General features: G+C 40.7%; 1 protein-coding gene and 1 long non-coding RNA gene across 2 annotated transcripts in view; one reads left to right on the top strand and one right to left on the bottom strand.

Moving 5' to 3' along the window:
- The window catches only part of LOC120410390, a 14,093-nt gene extending 13,441 nt beyond the window's left edge, over nt 1-652 (bottom strand). Inside the window, exon 1 of the long non-coding RNA XR_005602507.1 lies at nt 231-652. This is a non-coding gene — a long non-coding RNA (uncharacterized LOC120410390). The remainder of the gene's footprint in view (nt 1-230) is intronic.
- ALG14 (ALG14 UDP-N-acetylglucosaminyltransferase subunit) lies at nt 577-21,255 on the top strand. The gene is made up of 4 exons (XM_010409166.3): nt 577-755; nt 3,008-3,159; nt 7,741-7,863; nt 20,726-21,255. The coding sequence occupies exons 1-4, from the start codon at nt 623-625 to the stop codon at nt 20,954-20,956; spliced, it is 639 nt and encodes a 212-aa protein (XP_010407468.3). The 5' UTR covers nt 577-622; the 3' UTR covers nt 20,957-21,255.

Genomic DNA, 21,255 nt, shown 5'->3' with positions numbered 1-21,255 from the left:
CATCTGAGATTAGTCCGATGGCTGAATCATCGCCATCTCCCAACAAAGACCGGATGCTGACGGAGACAGAAAGAGTGCTGATCTGTTGCTCCACGCTTCTTACTGAAATAAAAAGCTTAAGTACTACCATGAATGAAAACAAGAACCACGACAAGGAGTGAAATGTTAATATTCTTTATTTTATGCATTCCTGCAGGCTGTGTAACCTTTCAGTCGCAGAGCAGACGTACCTGGGTCCGTACCTGTGCGCGGCAGCGGAGCCCCGCTGCGCTGTCCTACAGCAGGCAGGTCCCTCTCAGCTCCTGCAGCCCGCGCACAGCGGCAGCCTCGGCCCGCGGGCCCTGAAAGCGCCGGCTCTCGTTCCCCCCGTGCTTACAGGGGTATTTCGGAGCCCCGGGACGCGCGGGTGCCAGCGCTGCTCGGAGGTGCGGGGAACCCAGGGCGGGCACACGGGGAGCCCCTCACGCCGCATCACCGCGCCCGCCGAGCCCCGCCCGCGGCCCCCACCGCCCCCGGCGCCACCACCGCGCTCACAGCGCGCTTTGAAGGGAGACTTGAACCGCGCCGGCCGCCGTACGGGGAGGTGCCACTGTCGCTTCCGCGCGGGTGGCCCTGGCGGCGGATGGAGGAGCTGCCTGTCGTCGTCGTCCTGCTCCTCCTCCTCTCCTTACTGCTTGTACCCCTCGTGCTCCTGGATAAGAGGCGCCGCGGCCGGCGGACGCCTCCGTTCAGTCTCCTGGTGGTGGCCGGCTCTGGTGAGTGGGGGTTGGCGCCGACGGGAGCGGGTGGCGGCGCAGAGCTGCCACTCCAGGTGGCGGGAACTACGAGTCCCGGCATGCAGCGCGGCGCGCAGCCAGTGCGGTGCCGCCGCCGATGTGCCTTGGTGTGTGCCGGGAGTTGTAGTCGCGGCGGCACGTGTCAGCAGCCGGGCCGGGGCCCCGCCGTGGTAGCTCCCGCGGTCCGGCCGGGCCGGGTGTCCTCGGGGCCGCCGCCTGTCTTTGCTTGTTTTGGTTCTCGATTGGAGTCATTGTTATGCGACATACTCATCTTGGGCATTTTCGTCCGTGTTTATGTCCGGCAGTTCAGTTTCAGAACCTTTCCCTCCAACAGCACGTGCATTTCACAAAGTGACGCGCGAAGGCATCGATAAACTGGTGCAGGACTGACACGTGCAGCTTCTCGGTCTTCTGACTGAAAATCACTGATGGTGATGGATTACTGAGGGCACGGCTTTCCAAAGATTGGCACGTCCCTTACATACGTGGCATTTTGCAATTTACCCAAACCACCTTGCTGTGATTTACTTACAAGAGTCACACGTGAATCCATTAGAGGCAGGAATGTCACCCCACGCTCACAAGGGGGTATACTACTCCTTGTTACCCCTCCAGAGTTGAAGGGCAATTAATTTACCCCCAAAAAATTTTTTTTAAATTTGCAGTTGACAAATACAAGCCAGCTGTGATTTCAGCACCTCAGTATCCCTTTGGTTTTTGCACACCAATGAACTGAGTAATAATCCCAAAATCTTTCTGCAATCTGAGTTTGACTGGCAGTTTTATAATTCTTGAGGTCATCTTTACTTCCACTAGGGCTGGAAATGTGTGTGCTTTCCTTCAGTCCTTTGGAATCTAGTTTGTCTGTATTAAAAGAATACTTCCACTATATATAAGCTTACCAGGTCAAATAATGCATGTCAGTTAAGATTCATGTAATGTTCAAGCTTATTCTGTGAGACTTTTAAGTAGAAATCTCCTGCTCTTCTGTGAGTGCTCAGATAATTGCATTAAAATTTGTGAAACCTTTAACAAACACCACTCCGGAGAAAATATCTCCAAATGAATTTGAAAAATACCGTCATGAAATTGTACAGAAAGGTGGCCAAGTCTGGTGCAATGCTGCAACATTGCTTGTCAGTTCTTGTGCTGCTTGTCCTTGCTTGTCAGTTCTTCACCAGCTCCAAGTGCTTAACCTGTGCAGCAAAGGTCTCTTGGGAGCCTAGAGATGCCGAACAGCAGGAGGTAGTAGGAATACATTTAGTTTACTGTTTTGATCTGCAACTTCCAGCAGAAAAGTAACACATCCAGTAAACACTTATGGGTGCGGTTTCATGTTGGTCTGATCTCTAACTGCTTTTCAGGAAACTCAAATGACCAAAAAAAAAAAAAAAATTAACCCAGCTCCCAAAAAGCACAGTAAGTACACCCTCCCCTTCTCTCTGGTTTAGTGCCAGTTTAGCTCCGGGACAGAGTGACCCTGCAGTAGAAGGTTGTGAAGGCCTGTTCAAGGGCAGTGGTCAGAGCAGCGGCTGGAGAAGGACAGCTTGTTCTGTCAGCACCGCTGTGGCTGCAGGGTGACACCGCTGTGGCTGCAGGGTGACACCGCTGCGGCTGCAGGGTGGCACCACTGCGGCTGCAGGGTGGCACCGCTGTGGCTGCACCGCTGTGGCTGCAGGGTTACACTGCTGCGGCTGCACCGCTGTGGCTGCAGGGTGGCACCGCTGTGGCTGCAGGGTGGTGCTGCTGCCTGGCTGGTTCGGTGTGATGAGCTGGGATAGTGCAGCCCCTGCTCTGGCAGGTCACAGCACAGGGCAGGGTCAGTGGCAGTTCTGCTTCCAAGGTGCAGCTCTGAGCCAGATCCCGTCCAGCTTCATTTTGACCATCGCACCATGGGGTGGCCTTTGAGTACAGATTACAGTGTCACTCTTTGCCCGGTGTTCTGCACTGTGTACAGGAGATTAAACACAAATGTCAGATGCCTGTGTGACCCTGATTCAATCCCATTTCACTGGAAAACGTCCATCAATACCACTTCCGTGGGAGCTGAGTTCTTTCCATGTTACTTAAACAGTCTCAGCCATCCTCTGACTGAAGCCTTTACTCTCAGAAGATACTTTCACTGATAGCAGTAGTACCAATATGCTTTAAAATGAAAAGTGACTGATTCAGCTGAAGAAATGGAAAGCTACGAAATTTTTCACATACTAATTGCAGCTTTTGTTTAACAGGTGGGCACACAACAGAAATCCTGAGGTTACTTAGCTGTTTGTCAGAGTCATACTCTCCTAGACATTATGTTTTGGCGGACTCAGATAAGATGAGTGAAGCTAAAATACGTTCTTTTGAACAAAAAAGAGCTGAAACATACTCCAACTCCCAGGTAACTTGTTAAATATACTCATGTAAGAAAAATCTTAACATGACATTCTAATTCAAGGCAGTTTGGAAGTGGTTCTTTGGAAGGATATTTATATAATCAACAAGTGCGTTTGATTTTCTAGGTATTGATGATCACTTGCACTAAAGCTCAGCTAAGGGTGCCATTCTATGCAAACTGGTTCTAGAAATAAAATAAATAAACACTACTAATTAATGCTGTACTAAAGAGACACTGAAAATGCAAAGTAAATATACCTAAAACCAGCAAATGCCATTCTTGCTCCTAGTTTGCATTACCACCTTCCTTACTTTCTCTTAATAGCCTTTACCTCTTGTTTAACATGTTAATCCACTTAAAGTGATGAGAGAATGTAATTGTAGTGAAAGTGACTGTACAGGGAAGGCTCTCCCTTGCTCAAGAAAAACATGCTGAAAAGAAGTCTCATAATTTTGTAAATCAGCTAGCCATTAAAGTGTTACTTGTAGCTATAAGAGTACTGGGGGCAAAAATCTGGCAGAGGGGATTTTTTTTAAATTTGGCATTTCCCTCAGTGACACATAGTATTTTTTTTGAAAGAAATTATATATAAAAATATTTTATCTAAGAAAACCATAATTTAAATTGTATTGGCTTTGTGTGTTTCTAGACTGTGTCTTGGTTGTATTTCTAAAATAAATTATTAAACGTGTGTTTAAAAGGGATGCAAGGCCTCTAAATGTCAGCTTTCTGACTGATAACCTGAGCAAATGCTGAACTCCTAAAAATCCTGAAAAAATCATTAAAATATCTTGTTTATCTTTTTCTCAGATGTTTGCTTGCTTTCAACTAGTTTGCTGTATGATTAACAGACAGCACCGTAACTGCTGACCTAAAGTGGGATCTGACATCCAGTGAGATTAGTAGAGAGTATTAGTGGAATAAGTACAGTGGAAATGAATGTTGTGACTACAGAAATCGTAAGTTCTTTTGAGCAAATAGTACAACACACAGTAAATTAATTATTTACATGGTGTTGATTTCATATGGTGCACTTCCATTGTCGTCAGCAGCCCTATTGGGACAAAAGACTGTCGGACTCAGTACCAATGATTTTCAGAATAAACCCTTTTAATGTAAGGCAACTGCTGCTAAGGTGAAGAACAGGCTCACTTAGGAATGACATTTTTAAGTTTGTTCACCCCAGCTTTCACCTCTCATTGTGCACCGAGGATGGATGCTTAATAAAGTGACCAGAGGTATTTCCTGTTCAGAGAAATCTTGCTGGGTAAATAGCCATTCACGCAGTCATGTTTGCTTACCTGAAAAATTTCCAACCCTAAATTATTAGATTTCTTGAAGATACATATTTTCAATATTAAAAGGTTATGTGGTTTTCATAGTTCACTTGTTTTTGCTAAGCAGCTTCCCTTTTATAAACCCTCCAACTACTAACAGATCCTGTAGTTATATTTCCCCTCAGCATTGAAAGCCAGAGGAACGCTTTTGGCTGCATGTGGGTTTGATGTCTGGATAACAGATGCTGATGATCCTTTGACCATTCTCTTTCTACTGAGAAAAACTTTTTAGAGTGAAAATGAAAGATAAATTTTGGAAAGTAAAGATCACATGCCTGTAACATATATTTGCTAACTTTCAGAGTGTGCTTTCACACACTCATACACCGTGTGTGTTTTGTTATTGGGGACACCGGAGATCACCAAACATTTAAAAATTATGTCTTAGCTTCTTACAGCTTTGCATAAATGAAAGGGAGAAGTCTGAATGCTTCAACATATGGTCATTCTCTTCCTCATCTTGTTAAGGAAGTAAAATTTTTCAGAACTAAGGACCAGATGGAAGACAAATTACAATGATGATGTAACAGAAAATCAGTGATGTAAGAGAAAATTAAACACACACACCTCCCCAAGTATTTTTCTTTTTCATCTGTGGTCTAGCTCCATTCTAACAGCTATTCAGGGAGAAGGAAAGAAAGCCAGAATGGGCATCTTGCTTACAAGAAGAAAAATGCTGCACCTTGACCCACTCACTCTCTTGAAAAAGAAATCAAAAATGCCTCCTATGAAAAGTCTCTGGTTCTGCTATCACTGACTTTTTTGTTGCCCCCCACCTTTAACCACAGCTATTCCACATGGATGCCCCCAGAGCTGTTACTCAGGGAACCTTCTGTGCTCCTACAGAACCTGTTTTCGCTGCTGTCAACATCCTCTAGCAGCAGAGAGACAACTTAGATTTGTTGACTGAAGAACACAAATTCCTATACCCCCATTGCTCATGTCTGAGATGAGCAACCAGATTAACTAACCTTTACATAAACCTCTTCTGACCATATGTTCTTTTCCATTTTATGTTTCATGAGAGGTACTATGCTAAGAAATATTTTTTCTCAGCATAAAAAAGAATTAAGTAAAGCCAGTTTCTTTGCAGTATATTCAGCTAAGCATATTATAATAATTCACAGCAGTTGCAGTTTCCCACCAGTTTTTCCTTGCATCCTTGCAAAACAACAATATTTACTAGGTAAAGGACTACATCACTGGTTTTGAAATTACATTATGGACTTGCCAGTTTGGAACATTTGTTTTCAAAGAAAAAAAAAATTCATCACTTACAAAGATGTAAAGAAAAAAAATGCAACAATATGACACCTTAATAGATAGAGGAGAAATCTTTTTCTGGTATCAGACATATTATGCTGTATTCCAGCAAAATAGACAGGATGTACCTTTGTCTGGAACATTGACAGGACTTCATGAGGTGAGAGTCTGGGATTACAGAAGCATCTGGCAGTGGCTTTTAAACAAACAAACAACAACAACACCCCCCCCCCCCCCCGTTTTGTTTTTTCTTCTTATTATTTAGGAGTTGTTTGATGTGTGGATTGAAGTCCTAACATGACATAAACACTGATGTGCAAAGTTTTCAGCATGTTTTTTGCAAAGTATAGATAAAATCGGCCTGATTTTTACTTGAATTCTATGAGTAAATTTCTACTTTGATACTGTTTGGAGTTCCTGCCAAGTTTTGCTGAAATTATTTGGGTTTTTTAATGATGGAGAAAATAATGTACAGTTTTTTTGTCAAATACTCTTTAACACCATTCTTACAGTGAAGGTTCATCTGAATAGTTCCACTGAGCCGTGATCTGCCTAAAACCACCTTACCATACCCATATTTCTTGCAGGGCTGAGTACTACGCAAGGGTCTAAACTCCACTTACAGCATTTCTTTTTATTACCTGAACTCTTCCAAAGCTTTAAGAAACAGGGGCAGTGATAACCAGAAACCTGTTGAATAGGGAGCAGGGGGGATGTTTATTTTTCCATATTCTGTTGTCAGAGTAATGCAATCAGAGTTTCAACACCTACAAATAAAACATTAAAAAATCAGTTTGTAACACCTGTTAATGCCTTCCAGCTATTAAAGAAACATATCACAGTGAAACAGGATCATTTCTGTCAAGAAAATTAACATTCTGCATTTACAAGTGTTAGGAGTTTTTTTATTCTTTCCACCTTATATATTAAAAAAAAGTCCCAGTTATTGCTATTCAAAACAGATTTGTACTTACAGTTTGTACTTACTGTACAGCTTTTGTCATCTCTCAGGAGCACAAATCACCAGGACTAAGCTCTGACAATTAGCAATGTGCATTTGAAGTAACTGGGCAATTTTCAGTATTTAGAGTTTCTCACACCCAATGTAAGTTCTTCCTGAGTAGTAGTGATCTGGTGTCCCATGTGAACTGAGATAACAACTACTGTCCACATGTCAGCATCACTGAACACTGCACTGCAGCCACTACAGTTGTTTCATTTAATCTGTCAGCAGTGTCTGTCAGGAGGAGTGCCTTCTGACATAGCAGTAATTCCTAGGGGCAGCTCCTCTGCATCGAGGTAAAGCCACCTGCGAGGAGGGCAGGCAGCCCAACAACTGCTCCCTGCTCCCAGAGTTTCAAGACAAAAAGACAACATCCTTGCTTTATTAATTTGGTACTTTTTACACACAGTGAATCGTCTTCACTTAGGAAAAGAACAAAGAAAGTTACTGCTTTACCTCTTTTTTATTTTAATGATAAGATGTTCTTTCCTGTTTCTTTAGGCAAATATTTTGCGTTTTGAACATGCATCATGCATATCTTTTGAATACTCACTGAGTACTCCTTTAAAGGATGGTGAGAGTTGCTTTTCCGTTTTTAATAGCACTCCGCGGACATCGGCTGGGAAAAGCCGCTGCATTTCCCGCAGCGCAGCTCCCCGGGAGTTTCAGGGGCCGGAGGCCGCAGTGCGGCTCCGAGCGCCGCTGGTGCCCACGAGGTGCCGCACTCGCCCAACACTCCCGGCACAACTGCGGGGACTTGCCAGTGGCTTGGAGTAACCTGAGACGGGACTAAACAATAGCTACACAGTTCTGGTATTTCTCTGTACTTTTTATACTTTACTGTATGCTTTTTATACACAAACGTCTCCAAACTAGAGTAAAAAAAAAAATTAAGAAAAGGTTGCTACAGACAGATTTAGAAAGAAGGAGCCACAGCATTCTCAGAAAAGTAACAGCTCCTCTCCTCGTGCTCTTTTCCAGTTCACCCTTGATCGCATTCCCAGAAGCCGTGAGGTTAGACAGTCTTGGATCTCCTCTGTGGTAACAACACTATACTCCATACTTTACTCTCTTCCTCTGACCTACAAACGGAAACCAGATTTGGTAGGTAAAGAAAATTGTAATTTATTGAGAACTTGCTAATCCCCATCATAAAAACACTTGGAATATCAACAAACCCATTGCAGACTGCATCTCATATGTATGCTTAGATTTGCAATTCACAGGAAAACTATTTTTAATGTTAAATTAAATAGTGCAGCAATACATCAAGAAAGAACAGGTTGCACTGCTGATGAATTAGAATAGCAAATACCAGTTTTCCCTCTCGAAGTTTGCAAGTAACATCAGAGAGTCACTCCCTTGTTATGCTGGTAGAGCTAGCAAAAACAAGATTGCTCCTTCCTGATAATATCTCTTCAGGATTGCAGCAGCACAAACTATGCCTGAAAGCCTGGTTATCCTGTTGGCTGGACTTGCTTCTAAAATGGTATGACCAGTCTGGCACAGACAGGTTCAGACCAGCACAAATATATACAGATTCAGTTCTTGTGCTTACATGGACTTTTGAGCTACAATGCATATTTATTTAGTCTTTGGCTGACTGACATTAATTATCTCATCTAATGACAAAAAGCATCACTGCTGAAGTAGCAACTCCTCAGCACTTTAGTAGCTTTTTCAAGCTGTTCAGAAAACTGCACTCTCATGCTAATTACATTTATTTTAAAATATTCCACACATTTAAACAAGGCAGAAGCATTCAGGATTGTCAGATGGTAGAACTACAATGGAGAGATTCAATCCATAAAGTTTTGTGTTAACATAAAAGGTAGTGCACTGGTCTCCTAGATTTAAGTCTTAAAATTCTGTAAGAAAAAATTTGGTTACAGCTGGCTTCTCGCTAGAGTTGGTGTCATCTTAGGGAGTTAGTAATCTAAACTTGAAGGCTTTTTAAAAAGCATTATGTTAGCAGAACTTCAAATTCATATTTTATGAGTTTTAAAATATTTTAATGAAGCATGTAAAAACTAGTGCAGTTACAAGGTATTTTTCATAGTTTAGTAGTCACATCCATACATGCACAGAGGATACTTGTAAAGACACTTCTTAAAAATCCCTCTGTGAACTGTGTAACTAATTCTAAAGAGGCTTTTTAATGTTTGTGATATTTTGAATGTTGAGAGAGGCTGCTGTGAGTAATTTGATCTCATTTGCTTCAGTAGTACTGGTCAGTTCCTGTCAGATCAAAAGCTGCTTGCTTGCTGGAGTTTTCAAAGCAGTTTAGTGTGCAGAACAACAAAAGTAGCTTTTTCTGCAGTTACTGCTTTTCAAGCCTATTTCGAAAACTGGAGATAAAATTGGGAGAGGGGAGAAGGTGGCATATTCTTTCTGCAGTGATTTTGATTGGGGCAGAGGTGATAGTCAAGTTTGTTTACATGAGCAAACAGAAGAATGTGAGTAACATAATAATCACTTTGCTACACCATTGTGTTAGGTTAATGTATATTTATTTTTTTCCTTATTACAAAAGAAATTGACTGGAAAAATATCACTGTGTAGCTTATTATAGGAAGCAGGAAGTTACTAATCTAATTCTACATTTTCTCTGTTTACCAAAGGAATTTAAAGTGACAGTGAGATTTACACATAGAATTATTAGAAATGGCATTGGAGTTGTGAACTGTGACAAGCTATCAGAAGACTAACGTTTTTGAAGAACACTTGCCCTTGTAAAATTAAGGATACATTTTAGCAAGGTCTTTAAGCCCTTTGCAGTGTTTAAAGTAACCCCTGTCTCAAAATGAGATCCAAAGAGTCTTCATCCGTAGTTAAAGAGCTGCAGGGGAAGGCAACCCCAACTACTTTTTGTCAGGTGCAATTATCAACCACAATAGCAGCTGGCAGTAGCATCTCTGGCATTGTGGCAAATCGTGTACCAGTTGAAAGCTGCTTACATACTACTACTTGTGTGCATATCTTAGTTTAAGAGTTCTGTAAAATATAATAACTCAGAGAGCTGCAAAGATTTTAAAACGCTTATTTGAGGAGACTGATTCAGGGATTAAAATGCCTCACATTGCCAGTGAAAAGACTGTATGGTATGTGAAGCAACTGGTAGTATTTAATTGCCTTTCAACAAAAATGTTTGCAGTGAATTGAAACTCACTCTACTCTTGGCAAAATGCAATGCTTAGTAATGTAAAGAACTAGAAAGGCTGGGACAAATGCTGGCATTCACAGGACTCATCTATAACTTTTGGCATGGAAATCAACAACCGAGTTTAGAAACAAGCACCATATTACATCATGCTGAGAGCTTTGTATTTTTAAACAGCAGAGCTTACAGAGGGTGCTGTACATTTTCAGTCTAGACACTGGTTTTATTTAACTGCAGGAGTCAAAGACAACTTTGAGTTGCTTCTTAGTCATTTGTATGTATGAGTGATGCCCAAATCCTTACCTGTGATTTCAGGCTTGTCAGAAGTATGTTTATAAAGGAATGACTGAAGTCTTCTCTAGGTACCCAAAATCTAGAGAAACACAGAAATGTTGGCAGTTGTCAAGAAATGCAGGAAAAGAGAAGTACTGCAAAGGGAGCCCAAAACCATTAGGTGCACAAAGGCAAGATTTGGAACAGATATGCTAGTTATGCCAACCTAAGCCTATCTGTGGAGTGCAAATAGCTGCAAAAGGGAAACAGCAAACCCAGCTGCACAGGAGTTACTTGATGTATGCTTTACTTGATGAGCACTTTTGTATCTCACACTGATCTGGCAAAGCTTCTTGGTTTACTTTCCCTGAGAAATCAGTTCCATCTAACCTTTCTTCAAGACAGTAAGTTCAGAAAGAACAGAACGACTTCCTGGAGATCTTTGCTTTCTTGCAGGACTTGACCCACACTTGAAGTGGGCCTCCAGAGAGTTTTAGAAATATAAAAGTTAGCTTAGTTGTTCAGCTTGAGATCATCTTCAGGAGGCCCATTTCTGAGTTACAAGCATCTGCGCTCTGCAAAGTTAAGTCCCTTTAGAGACATTAAGCCAAGTAACAATTAAGATGTCAGAAGTCATCTGACATGACTTGGCTTCTGTAGCCAAGAGTTACAGAAATAACGTGTCAGAGTGTTTTGCAGGTGAATGTGTGGTGGGCAGTTTTTACCATCTATCTGCCTTAGATAGGCTTCCTATAGAGAGACCTAAAATTCCAGGGAAGGAAAGGCTTGTGCCAGCACACATTGCCTACACCTACCTTCCCCCAGAAAAGCTTTTAAAAGCATTTGTCAGCTGCAGCCAGACTTAACATGCAGTCTCAAAGATTGCAAATTCCTACCATGAAAACAGGCAGCTGGTCAGAGAAAAGAGACTTTTATTGTCTTCGTTGAGAGAAAGGCTAAGAAGAAACATAAAACCAGAACAAGATGTTATAAGATCTGTTATCTAGGAAAGGATGCAAATCCTTCGTATTTACAGAAAAATTAGACAAGCTGCACAGATATTTTTTCCAAAGATAAAGAAAATTACTGCATCTTACACAGATTGTTTGATATACAAGAAGGACAAAACTAAAGTTACATCTTTCCTATAATACGCTTGAGGTCAGTCAGTAGATACAAGTTCAAAGGAAGCTGGCCTTCTCTTCTCTTGCTGCTTACTGAACCATTGTCCTTGGGCTAGTTTGCCAACCCTGAAGCTAGGTTTTCAGGTGATCTAGCCTTTTGTCTGGGTCATGATTATCCTGGTCATTCTGGCATACCTGAAAGCCAAACTGAAAACAAAGGATGTGCACCTGCCACACAGCAGAAGCTGCAAAATATTCTATCCATAGCTATAGATGTATCCAAGCCATAGATGGGTTATGTAACTGGGTCAGTGATTTGCTATCCTTTAATATAATTAAATTTCACCTAGAATTGTGCAGAAATGCTGCATAAAGTTCCATAGTAGATTGCACATTCTAGACCCTTAGGACCACACTTTTTTTCCTTTTCTGGGGACACTTCTCAACAGTTCCTACTGCCTCAGGGCAGTACAGAGCCTGAAATAAGTAGATATTTTCAGATGACTGCTACTTGGAAAAACCTGGGTTAAATCAGGCTAAGAAGATGGTCCTCCCACATTAGGGCCTCCTTCCTGTGGGAAGTCTGTAGTAAGTTTACTTTTGCACAGCAAGTACGTGCTCTGCTGTTGCTCCCTCCCCACCAGCTGTCAGTTGAATGAATCTCTCCTTTTTAAACTTCTTTCTAGAAGCCTGAAAGCTGCACAGCTCACCATGCTTGTAGCAATCTACCTATTCTTTTATGACTGCACATCACACATGCCTGGTCCCCTGACTGGTTAAACTGACTGAGGCGGCTTCTGGTTACAGAAGTGTTCACACAGTAAGCTAAATGAAAGGAGATCATTATTTCATTGAGCTAAGATTTTCCATTCTTTGTGCCCTGCCCAAAATATCTTAAGTTCATAACACTCTCACAAATTACTGTGACAAATAGTAAGTTATTGTCCCTTATATCACGGTTCTAATTGGAACTTTGTGGAAAGCTACAAAATCTGGGTGGTGGCGTTTTTTTCTCTATTCATTTTATAACAAGTGAACTTTGTATAATGCAATATTAGGACTAACTGCTGCATTCTTTTGTATGCTGAAGCTTTCCCCAGTGTTTATAATTCTTTTCGACCAGATTGACAGTATGTCTGATCTACTCTTGTGCTTCTAGGATCAAAACAGTCAAAATAAGCAAGAGTAAGAACACTGGATTAAGACCTCCAGTGATACAAATTGTTTCACCTAAGAAGAAACCAAAGTGAAAGCATCGAAATTTGTGTTTAACTTCTCAGTGTTGATGAAAATGAGTCTTATTCACCCCTCCTACCTTGTGTACAGCTACCCTGCAGCCACAATGCAGAATTACCCTGTGCTGAGCACAGATAAACATCTAAAGCTATTCCAATCAGCTGGTTCAAAGCCGAATTGTAGCTCTGCCCTTTCTGTGACTGCTCATTAGACGTGCCTATAGACACTCCTTTTCAGAGGGAGGACAGAAGTAGCAGTAAAGATGAACTGAGATCTTAGCTTAGATTTAAGGAGGCATTTTTAGACCTAAAAGAGTCTTAACTCATCAGCTATCAGGCTCATTATGAACCTAATGAACACCCTGGTCACACTTCCACATATGTTATAAAGCATAACAGTCTTGCTAAATCTAACCACTGGTATGCAGATACAGACTGCCAACACCCCTAGGTTTTACACTTAGAAGGTATTTCAGGCAGGTATTTGGTGCACATTCCTGCTATACCAGCTTCAGTGATTAGGCAGTAGCTCGGAGATGTTTTATGTACATTTAAATGTCATGTGTAGTTAACCTAAAATACTGCTTTCAAATTGAAGTTAAACGAATGCCCGATTAATGAAAGACACACTGAGCTTTGCAATAAAAGGCTCATTTTAGGCTGCTATTAGTAACATACATGAGTATATTTGAAAGTCCTTGGATTTAATTTCTCCTTTCAAGTAGAAGCAGGCTACTAGAATAAGCAGTATGTAAAAATTATTTGTAAAGAGGCTCTAAAAGGTTGGATGGTATTTCTCATGGTGACCAAGATGATGTAGTCAGGTTCAGATTCAGCCAAGGTGATGTTGCTGAAAGCCAGATAGTACCTAGTGTTGTAGCTAGAGATGTAGTTTAGTAGCTACCATTTAATTTACTTGGCAAAGGCCTTTTACTGAATTCTTTGATGACCAACTTTTTCATCTACACTAAGTCAAATTTCCTCTACTTCCTACTAATTTGTCAGCAGCAATAAACCACATACCCACTCCATAGTAACATAGGCAGGGAGTTAGTTTATTCTCCACCCTGTATCTGCTTTGGTAATCTTGTTCTTTCTTAACCAACCTTCTACCCATCTCCCATGGTTTCTCAAAAGACTCAGTAGTTGTTTTGTTGGTCCCACTGACAGCCTGGGTTTTCTTGTAATGTTTTGATAACCAACACTAACATTTTCACAGACTTGAGCCTTAGTACCAGTCTCACAGCTGTCATTTATTATTATTTTTAATTGAACATTCTGTGTTTCTCATTTTACGTTTGGCAGCTAGGCTGGGAAGTATGCTGATGGAAACTGCCACTCCAAAGACCTTTTAATCCCAATGACAGACCTGTCACCTGGCATACAGGGGCAGTTAGGTAAGGTGCCTAAGGTTAGGCTCCTTAGAAAAAATTAAAGCTTGCATGTTTCTTTAGACACCCAAATGAAGATTCTCAAACCTTCCTCACTAAGCCGTTGCCTAACTTCTGACACTCCTAATGACCCCAGTCATATCTTTTATTTTCATCAGTAAAGCCCTTGGGCATACCCACAAGCAGACCTGAGCTGTTTTAAGTCTTTACAGTGTCAAATAGCCACATGCACAGCTAAGCTCCTGTGCTCTGCTGGAATCCAGGAGCTTCCCTCACTACTTTGTATGTGGATGCTGATGCAAATCACATCAGCTGAGCCTCTTCCCTTGTCTCTTGCCCCTGAGGACAATGGGTTGGTAACTCTGGGTCAGGCCTAGAAGGCAGAAGTGACAATGCCTAATGCTGTTATGATTAAATCCTTACATCTAGTTCCTAGTGCTTTTGCAGAAGCTCTCCTTTTCTCCTATAGAAAAATCCACTAGGTAGGATTTTCCTTTCTCTCTCTCCCCAAACCTTTAGAAAGTGAGAGCTGCATAAAAGATGATGCTTCCCAATCTATTTCATTCTATGATGAAAGTAATACTCAGAAACAAATAGAACTCCAGCTGTGTAGTGTACTGATTTAAGTCCTTGCTCTTCCACTTCCCCACTCTGGCATTCACTAATCTTATTTATCCTGGTTAGGTAATCTGCCTGTAGGACCACACATGTCTCTGCTTGTTTTGAAGAGCACCTCATTTACTGGGTGTATTGTACAATAACAAGAGCTACTGTACCAGTGAGATCCAGAGGTGAAGAAGAAAGGTTTTCATGGCAGTGCTACAAGCTCAGCTGCTGACCAGCCCGAACACAAGCTGTTGCTGTAGGACACTGTAACTTCCTTCTTGCACCCCTGATGATTCAAGTGATTTAGACAGTAGAAGATAAAAGTGTAGTCAGGTATAATTCAGTTCTACCTTAATTGCCTGATTTACATCAGACTACACAGCTAGTTTTTTGGCATTTTTTTGTCCTACCTTGCATTCTGCAGGTAAGTTCAAACAGCAAATAGGGTGTGAAGTTTTAGCTGGTTTTATATGCAGGTTGTGGAGGAAAGTGAACTGGATAAGATCTTCACTCTTCAGAAAGAATAAACCAGTAGGTATTTAACAACCTTTCTATTGTTGAAACAGAACCTGAAATTCTTCTTTCTCCCCATCATTAGCAATAATAAGGAACTGTTGAAAAAGGTTCCTGCTTTTTTTAAACCGTAAAAAGTATTAACAGTTCTAAGTTAATTTTTCTTAAGGTTCAAAACTTGAATTTTCAGACATACTAAAGAGCAGGACTAGCAAAAGCTTCAATAACAACACTCCCTCTCAACATGCTTAAGTATTTGAGTGTGAAGTTTTTTAGACAGTAATATAGTATTAAAACCAAGCAAGTGCTGGTGAGCTCATGAGATGCTGTAATTTACACAGCAGAATACAAATCAATTCATTGCAGATTCTCTTCTTGTGCCACAGAAACAACCACCTCCCCCATTAAAACAAAAACCACACAAATGAAAACATTCATTATTCCTATAACATAGAAATACCTAATGGGGTTTTTTTCCTACATTGTTAAAAAGTAGGTATGTTGCATAGCAGTTTAAAAAGTAGGACTTGCATAGATATATATATTTCTATATCATTCAGTTAACTCAGCTTTGGTCTGTTTTGTATCACTCCACTTGCCTTTGCCTCTCTTAGTAGTTGTCTATCAGCACCACCTCCTATTCCCTTAGTCCTATCTCCAGTTGTTCAGCACTGTGGAGTAGGGAGCAACGCCAGAATGAAGGAGGTCCAAGCAGTGTCCTAAAGGTCCTCCAGGAGGTCACTCCATGCCTGGTAAGCAGCACAGTCTTCAGTTCACACATGCACATCCCAGCAGCAAACAGCATTGCCACACTCCCACCAGCCCCAGGGAGCAGGGCAATTTTTCTGCTCTTGACCAGGTGACAAAAGGCCAATCTCTGCAGAAGACATTAAGGAGAACAGCAGGTGTTGCCAGTTTCCTATGCAAAGCAAAACACAAATTAGTTTTCCACTTTCTACTAAGTTTAGGGGGACTTATGTTGTGCTCCTTTTGATTGTTATAATTTGAGAACATAAGTAGTACTTAAACACTTGTTCTTTAAAAGATACACAGCAATTGTATGTTTATGTACTAACAAGAAGAACTGCAAAGCATTTTTGGTGTAACCAGTGACATTTAATCCCAGTGAAGCTGCAAGCTCTGCTTTCAGTGTTTTCACTGGTAAATGTCACTCTGCTACAGTGCTGCATTCACCAACTCTAAAGTAGCTTTTATCAGCAGTGGTGCCATGTGCCAGTGTTCCCAGCAGTTCCCAGACTGCTGGCTTAGCTTATTTCCTTTCAACAGCTGTGAAAAATATCTGAAACACAAAGGCAAGAACTATTCCATTTTTATATAGAAGTGATTAATAGGAAATTAGATTTATAGAGTTGCTGAAGGTAAATGTTGTATTCTGATCCTTTACTTCTAAACTTCCAGTAATATACAGCTTGATTAGTTTATTGTCCTGTTTAAAGTTTGGTTTGATTGAATTGGAAGTGAATTTTAGTATGTAGGACTTAGGTAATAGACCTGACTGCGAGCCCAGGCAGCCAGTGAGCCAATTTAACAGTGAGCTGGGCATTTCTTTGCATTAGAGGTGCATATAAATGGTGTAGAGAGACCTGGAGCACTGGCTTCTGGGACAATCCCTTACAGCTTCTTGGCAACAAAGTTGGAACCCCCAGTGACCCGGAAAGACCTTGGACAATTGCAGCTCAAGAGGTCACAAAAGTGACACAGAAATTGTCTTTGCCGCCTCTTTCCCCCTTTCTGCTGCCTCATTAAGGAAGGCTGAACTCAGAGATTTTCAGAGATGTATATTCTACAGGCAGCCTTGTAGCTAAAGTAAGTAGATACTGAGGGAAGTAGATAATTGTAAATAGATATTTGAGGGAAACACCCTCAATAGCTGTTTGACCTTGTAGAGGCCCTGGTCCCCTCTGGTCCAATAGATTCCTGCCTCTTCCCACAGCATACTGATGATTGCCATGGGGTTCAGTAGGAGATACTGGTATTCTGCTGGTGGGGAAAAGCAAAAGCCTTGGTCTTTTTGAGGTGTAAGACATCAATCATTCTCCAAAATTTACTTTTGAATAGTGTTTTGAAATTCACTAGTAGGAGTGCTCATCTTCTCATCTTTAAGGAAGGCTGTAGATGATTCAGTTCCTTTCCATCATCCTTTCTGGTTTGTGTGCTGGCAGGAGCTGAACAGCAGCATTTCTAGTTTGCACATTCCCAAATGATTCCTCTTCTTTATAACGTACATATTTGTTTTCTCAGAAGTTTCCCCTGTATTCCTTGAAGAGTGTATGATGTTGGACTCCAAGCAGAAGGACCACTGGTCTCCCTTCCTGCTGGCAGTGTGAGAGGGAGTAAGTAGGACTGGTCAGACCAGATTTTTGGAGGGGAATTGCCGCTGCAATTGCAACTGCACCAGTTCTAGGTAGGACATGTCTGCAGACACGCACTGAAGATTAACTGAAGGTTAATCTTCAGTTCTGATTTACAGATCACAGGCCCCAGTTCAGATAGTGATCTATTTGTTTGTGGGCTTCAGCAGGTTTATAACAGTCTCTTTCAGGGGCCAGTTCCTGAATCTAAGCATTTTGGGATAGGAACACCTATAGTCAGAGTATTATGAGGATTTTGCATACAGAAATCCTATAGAGCCACATCTGCTTTGTCTTGTTTGAATTCATATGTGTGAAAGGGGAAAGAGCAGAAGACATGAGTTATGATCAGATCATGGTTTTTTTTAAAGATGCCAAGTCTATAATTTTCCTGGTCCTTTTTCCTGCATGCAAGTGCTTTTCCATGGATCAAAGGGCATCTGAGAAGCAGCTTACAAATGATAAACAGTCAGTAGAAGCTATAAACTGAGTACATCATATCAAAACCTGAATATAGGAGAGGTATTTTATTATGATTTTGATTGTTGCCTGTTTTGTACCTCAGCAAAGTAGTAACAGCAGCTCAGTGTGGCGTTTAGAGCTACATAGAGGTTCACAAATAGACCCATTTAGTGTTATTTCATTACATGATGTTTTGTGAGTACACTTAGTTTGGAATTCGTTGTGGCAATTACCTCTGTGTGTGCATCTAGACACAAAGATACCAAATACTGAAAGGACTGGAGCTGCTGGCCAGGCTTAATAAAGGGGAGAAGTACGATGAAGTGTATGGCTTGAGGGAGACCATGATTGTAAAAATTCAGCTTTTTATAAAACCTGTTATACAATTCTCAACTTCTGGGCTCAGTAGAATGTTAGGATGGCTACCTGATCTAAATCATATCCACAACTGGTGTTTTTTGTGTCAGACAGTGGAAAGTAAAGGACCAATGCTTGAGCTTTCATAGTAGATGGAGGCTAAAAGAATGCAGAGCCATTTAAGAAGGAAGACAGCTGGAAGGGTGCCTGAGAAGAGGGTTGCAAAGAGAGATGAACACCAGTGATCACAAAGAAAACTAGGGAAGAGGATGGGTGGGAGACATCTCGGAGGATTGGGTAGAGTGCAGACAGATTGATGGAAAACAATGGCAGTGAGGAAAGGACAGGAGAGAGGATGGCAATAGAACAGAAATGGCAATAGAACAGAAATGGCAATAGAACAGGTGGCAATAGAAGAGAAAGGGCTCAGGGAGCAGTGAAGATAAGACAGTATGTGTACTCCAGGTAGCTCTACTAAAGCAAAGGGGAAGTGGAGTTCCTGTTCAGCAGTGGTGCACATTTTTGTCTGTTCACTTAAAGCTGGATTTTGAATAGGAGATCAGTAGTTATACTGTACATTCAACTCACAAAAATAGTAAGTAGTAAATAATTTATTGGGGCTTTAGGTGCTTCTTATGCACTTGTCTGAAACAGCCCAGCTTCTGCAGGGATGCTGGTGGGTTTTGCCTGCAGACACAGGAGAACACATTGTTTCCTATGCCTTTATTTTCACTACAGTAACAAATGTTATTACAAATAGACATACCTAAACATGCCTTAAGTTACATGTCATGTAGTCGTGTACCAGTATTGCAGTCAACATTCCTGCAAATTAATTAAACTTTCCAGAAAATAAGACAAAATGCATCATTTAGTTCACAGATATGGAAAAGTTTCTTTGAAATGCAAAAAGGCAGCATGTGTGGTTGTTTTATGTCCTTACTCACCAAGCCAAACATATAAAAAACAGATCTTCATTCTCAGTAGATTGTAAAGTAGGATTTAAAGTCCCAGTGTGGATGTGCTTGAACTCAGGTTCAGCAGGAGGTTTGAAACCACAGTATATTGCTCTGATTTCAAAATTCAGGTATGCAAAGTTGATGCGTTCAGCTTCTGAGCTATAGAATACAAAAATAATACAAAATAAGTACACCATTGCAAGTTCCAAATTCAAGTATCTGTGAAGTTGATACCCTAAACTTTCAAGATTAAAACTGCATGCAGCATGTTACTTGTAAGGGACTTTGAGAAAACATCAGCAAAGTTGTGCATTAATAAATAGTTCAATTAAGATCAACAATAAAATCAGAACATTTTTAGAAACAGTATTACAGTCTGTTGATTGTGGTAAGAAAACACAGCATTGCAATTATCACATCCCCAAGCCTGATTTCTGGGGCTATGATCAAGGCAAAGCATGGGTGAGAGAATTTGGAACTCTGTAGCTCCAAAGCTGTTGCTTTTAAGTGAGGCTTCCCCTTTATCAGTGGGATCTTGCCATGAAGCAGGAAAGGAAATGTTCTGAACTGATTGTTATAGCCCTGAAGCAGAAACTCAGATTTTTTCCCTCACCAGTGTATCTTTTACAAGCTGGTGAACTTGGAACAAAAAAAAAAAGGGGTATAGGGCCATGCTTTTATAAAAGAACTCTTTATTGCCATGTAACCCCAGCTGTGCAGAAAAGTACTGATTACATGGTAGTATTTAAGTTTAGTGAGAAATTTCTTGCCTGAAATTAATTTTGATACCAAGTGGAGTGCCTAATATACCCTGGTTTAAATCTTTTACTTTTAAGCAGTCTGTTTTTCAGTTGAACAATGTCTAAAATTAAAAGAGTACATTGTTTTGTTGTTAACATTTATACATGAATTTGAGATCCTCTGCTCCAAGGACATGACATGTTTTTGCCAAAACACCTTCCTCCTGTATGCTTGTAACTGTCTCCTAGTGTTTATTAAAAATAAAAAATAAAACCCAGTCACACCTATCAGCTAATAGATTCTTGTGAAGGTCCTAATACATCAGCCCATTTTTGATCAACTCTGAAGTGTTTTGCTGACTTAAGCCAAGGTTTAAGAGGTTTATAAGTGGATCCCAGGTTTAATCCTAATTCAATTTCTTTGGCTTTATTATGTGCACAGATTTCATGACTGATACTGATACAACACAAAGCTGTGACTGAGAGTGGAAGTTGTTTTGGTTATATAACCATGAGTCAAGGAACATAGAAATAACCATGCCATCTCAGAGCTCTTTTCCTCCTTCATGACATGTAAAGAAATATGGTATTTTTGACAGCTACTTTGAAATAATATCTTTTGTTTGGCCCCCCCCCATTTTTTCAAATTCACCTGCCATTGCCGTTTTTGAAATATATTTTTTGTGTAATTTTAAATGAATATACACACTTCTAATTTTTTACTTTATGAAAATACTCATTATTTACTTTTGTAATGTGTTTCATTTCTTTCAGATATTGTGCAATGGACCAGGAACATGTGTTCCTGTCTGTTTATCTGCTTTTCTTCTTGGCCTTCTACGAATAAAGAGAACAATCATTGTGTATGTAGAGAGCATCTGCCGTGTGGAAACTTTATCCCTGTCTGGAAAGATTCTTTACTACTTTTCAGATTATTTCATTGTTCAGTGGCCTGATCTAAAGAAAAAATATCCCAAGTCAGTGTATCTTGGTAGAATAGTGTAACAACAGAAGAAAAGCTAAGCTTTACCTAAAATAGACTCTGTAAGCTCCTCACTCACATTCCTGTAGTAATTTATTTTCAAGAATTCCTGTTACAAAATTAGGCTGGTACTGAAAAATGAGACAATAAAGATTTCTCTACATTTCAGTAAAATTTTTGTGTAGTTGTATTTATTGCTATCATGTAGGTGTGTTCACCAATAACCCATAGTGGCTCTAAGTCTATGCTGCCTCTGTTTTCATCTAGTTTTCCTGCTATATGAATGGTAATTTTTGTCTACAAATAAATATGGGAATTTGTA

This window comes from Corvus cornix, chromosome 8, assembly GCF_000738735.6.
Source record: "Corvus cornix cornix isolate S_Up_H32 chromosome 8, ASM73873v5, whole genome shotgun sequence".
In the NCBI taxonomy this organism is placed as follows: Eukaryota; Metazoa; Chordata; class Aves; order Passeriformes; family Corvidae; genus Corvus; species Corvus cornix.
Note: the sequence above shows the minus strand (reverse complement) of the source record. Positions and strands in the feature narration are given on the sequence as shown.

What these genes read in the sequence shown, in the direction of transcription:
- ALG14 (XM_010409166.3), top strand. Translation starts at nt 623, where the DNA reads ATGGAGGAGCTGCCTGTCGTCGTCGTCCTGCTCCTCCTCCTCTCCTTA. An exon ending in CCTGGTGGTGGCCGGCTCTG is followed by an intron (nt 756 to 3,007) that starts GTGAGTGGGGGT and finishes TTTGTTTAACAG; the next exon opens with GTGGGCACACAACAGAAATC. An exon ending in AAACATACTCCAACTCCCAG is followed by an intron (nt 3,160 to 7,740) that starts GTAACTTGTTAA and finishes GCTCTTTTCCAG; the next exon opens with TTCACCCTTGATCGCATTCC.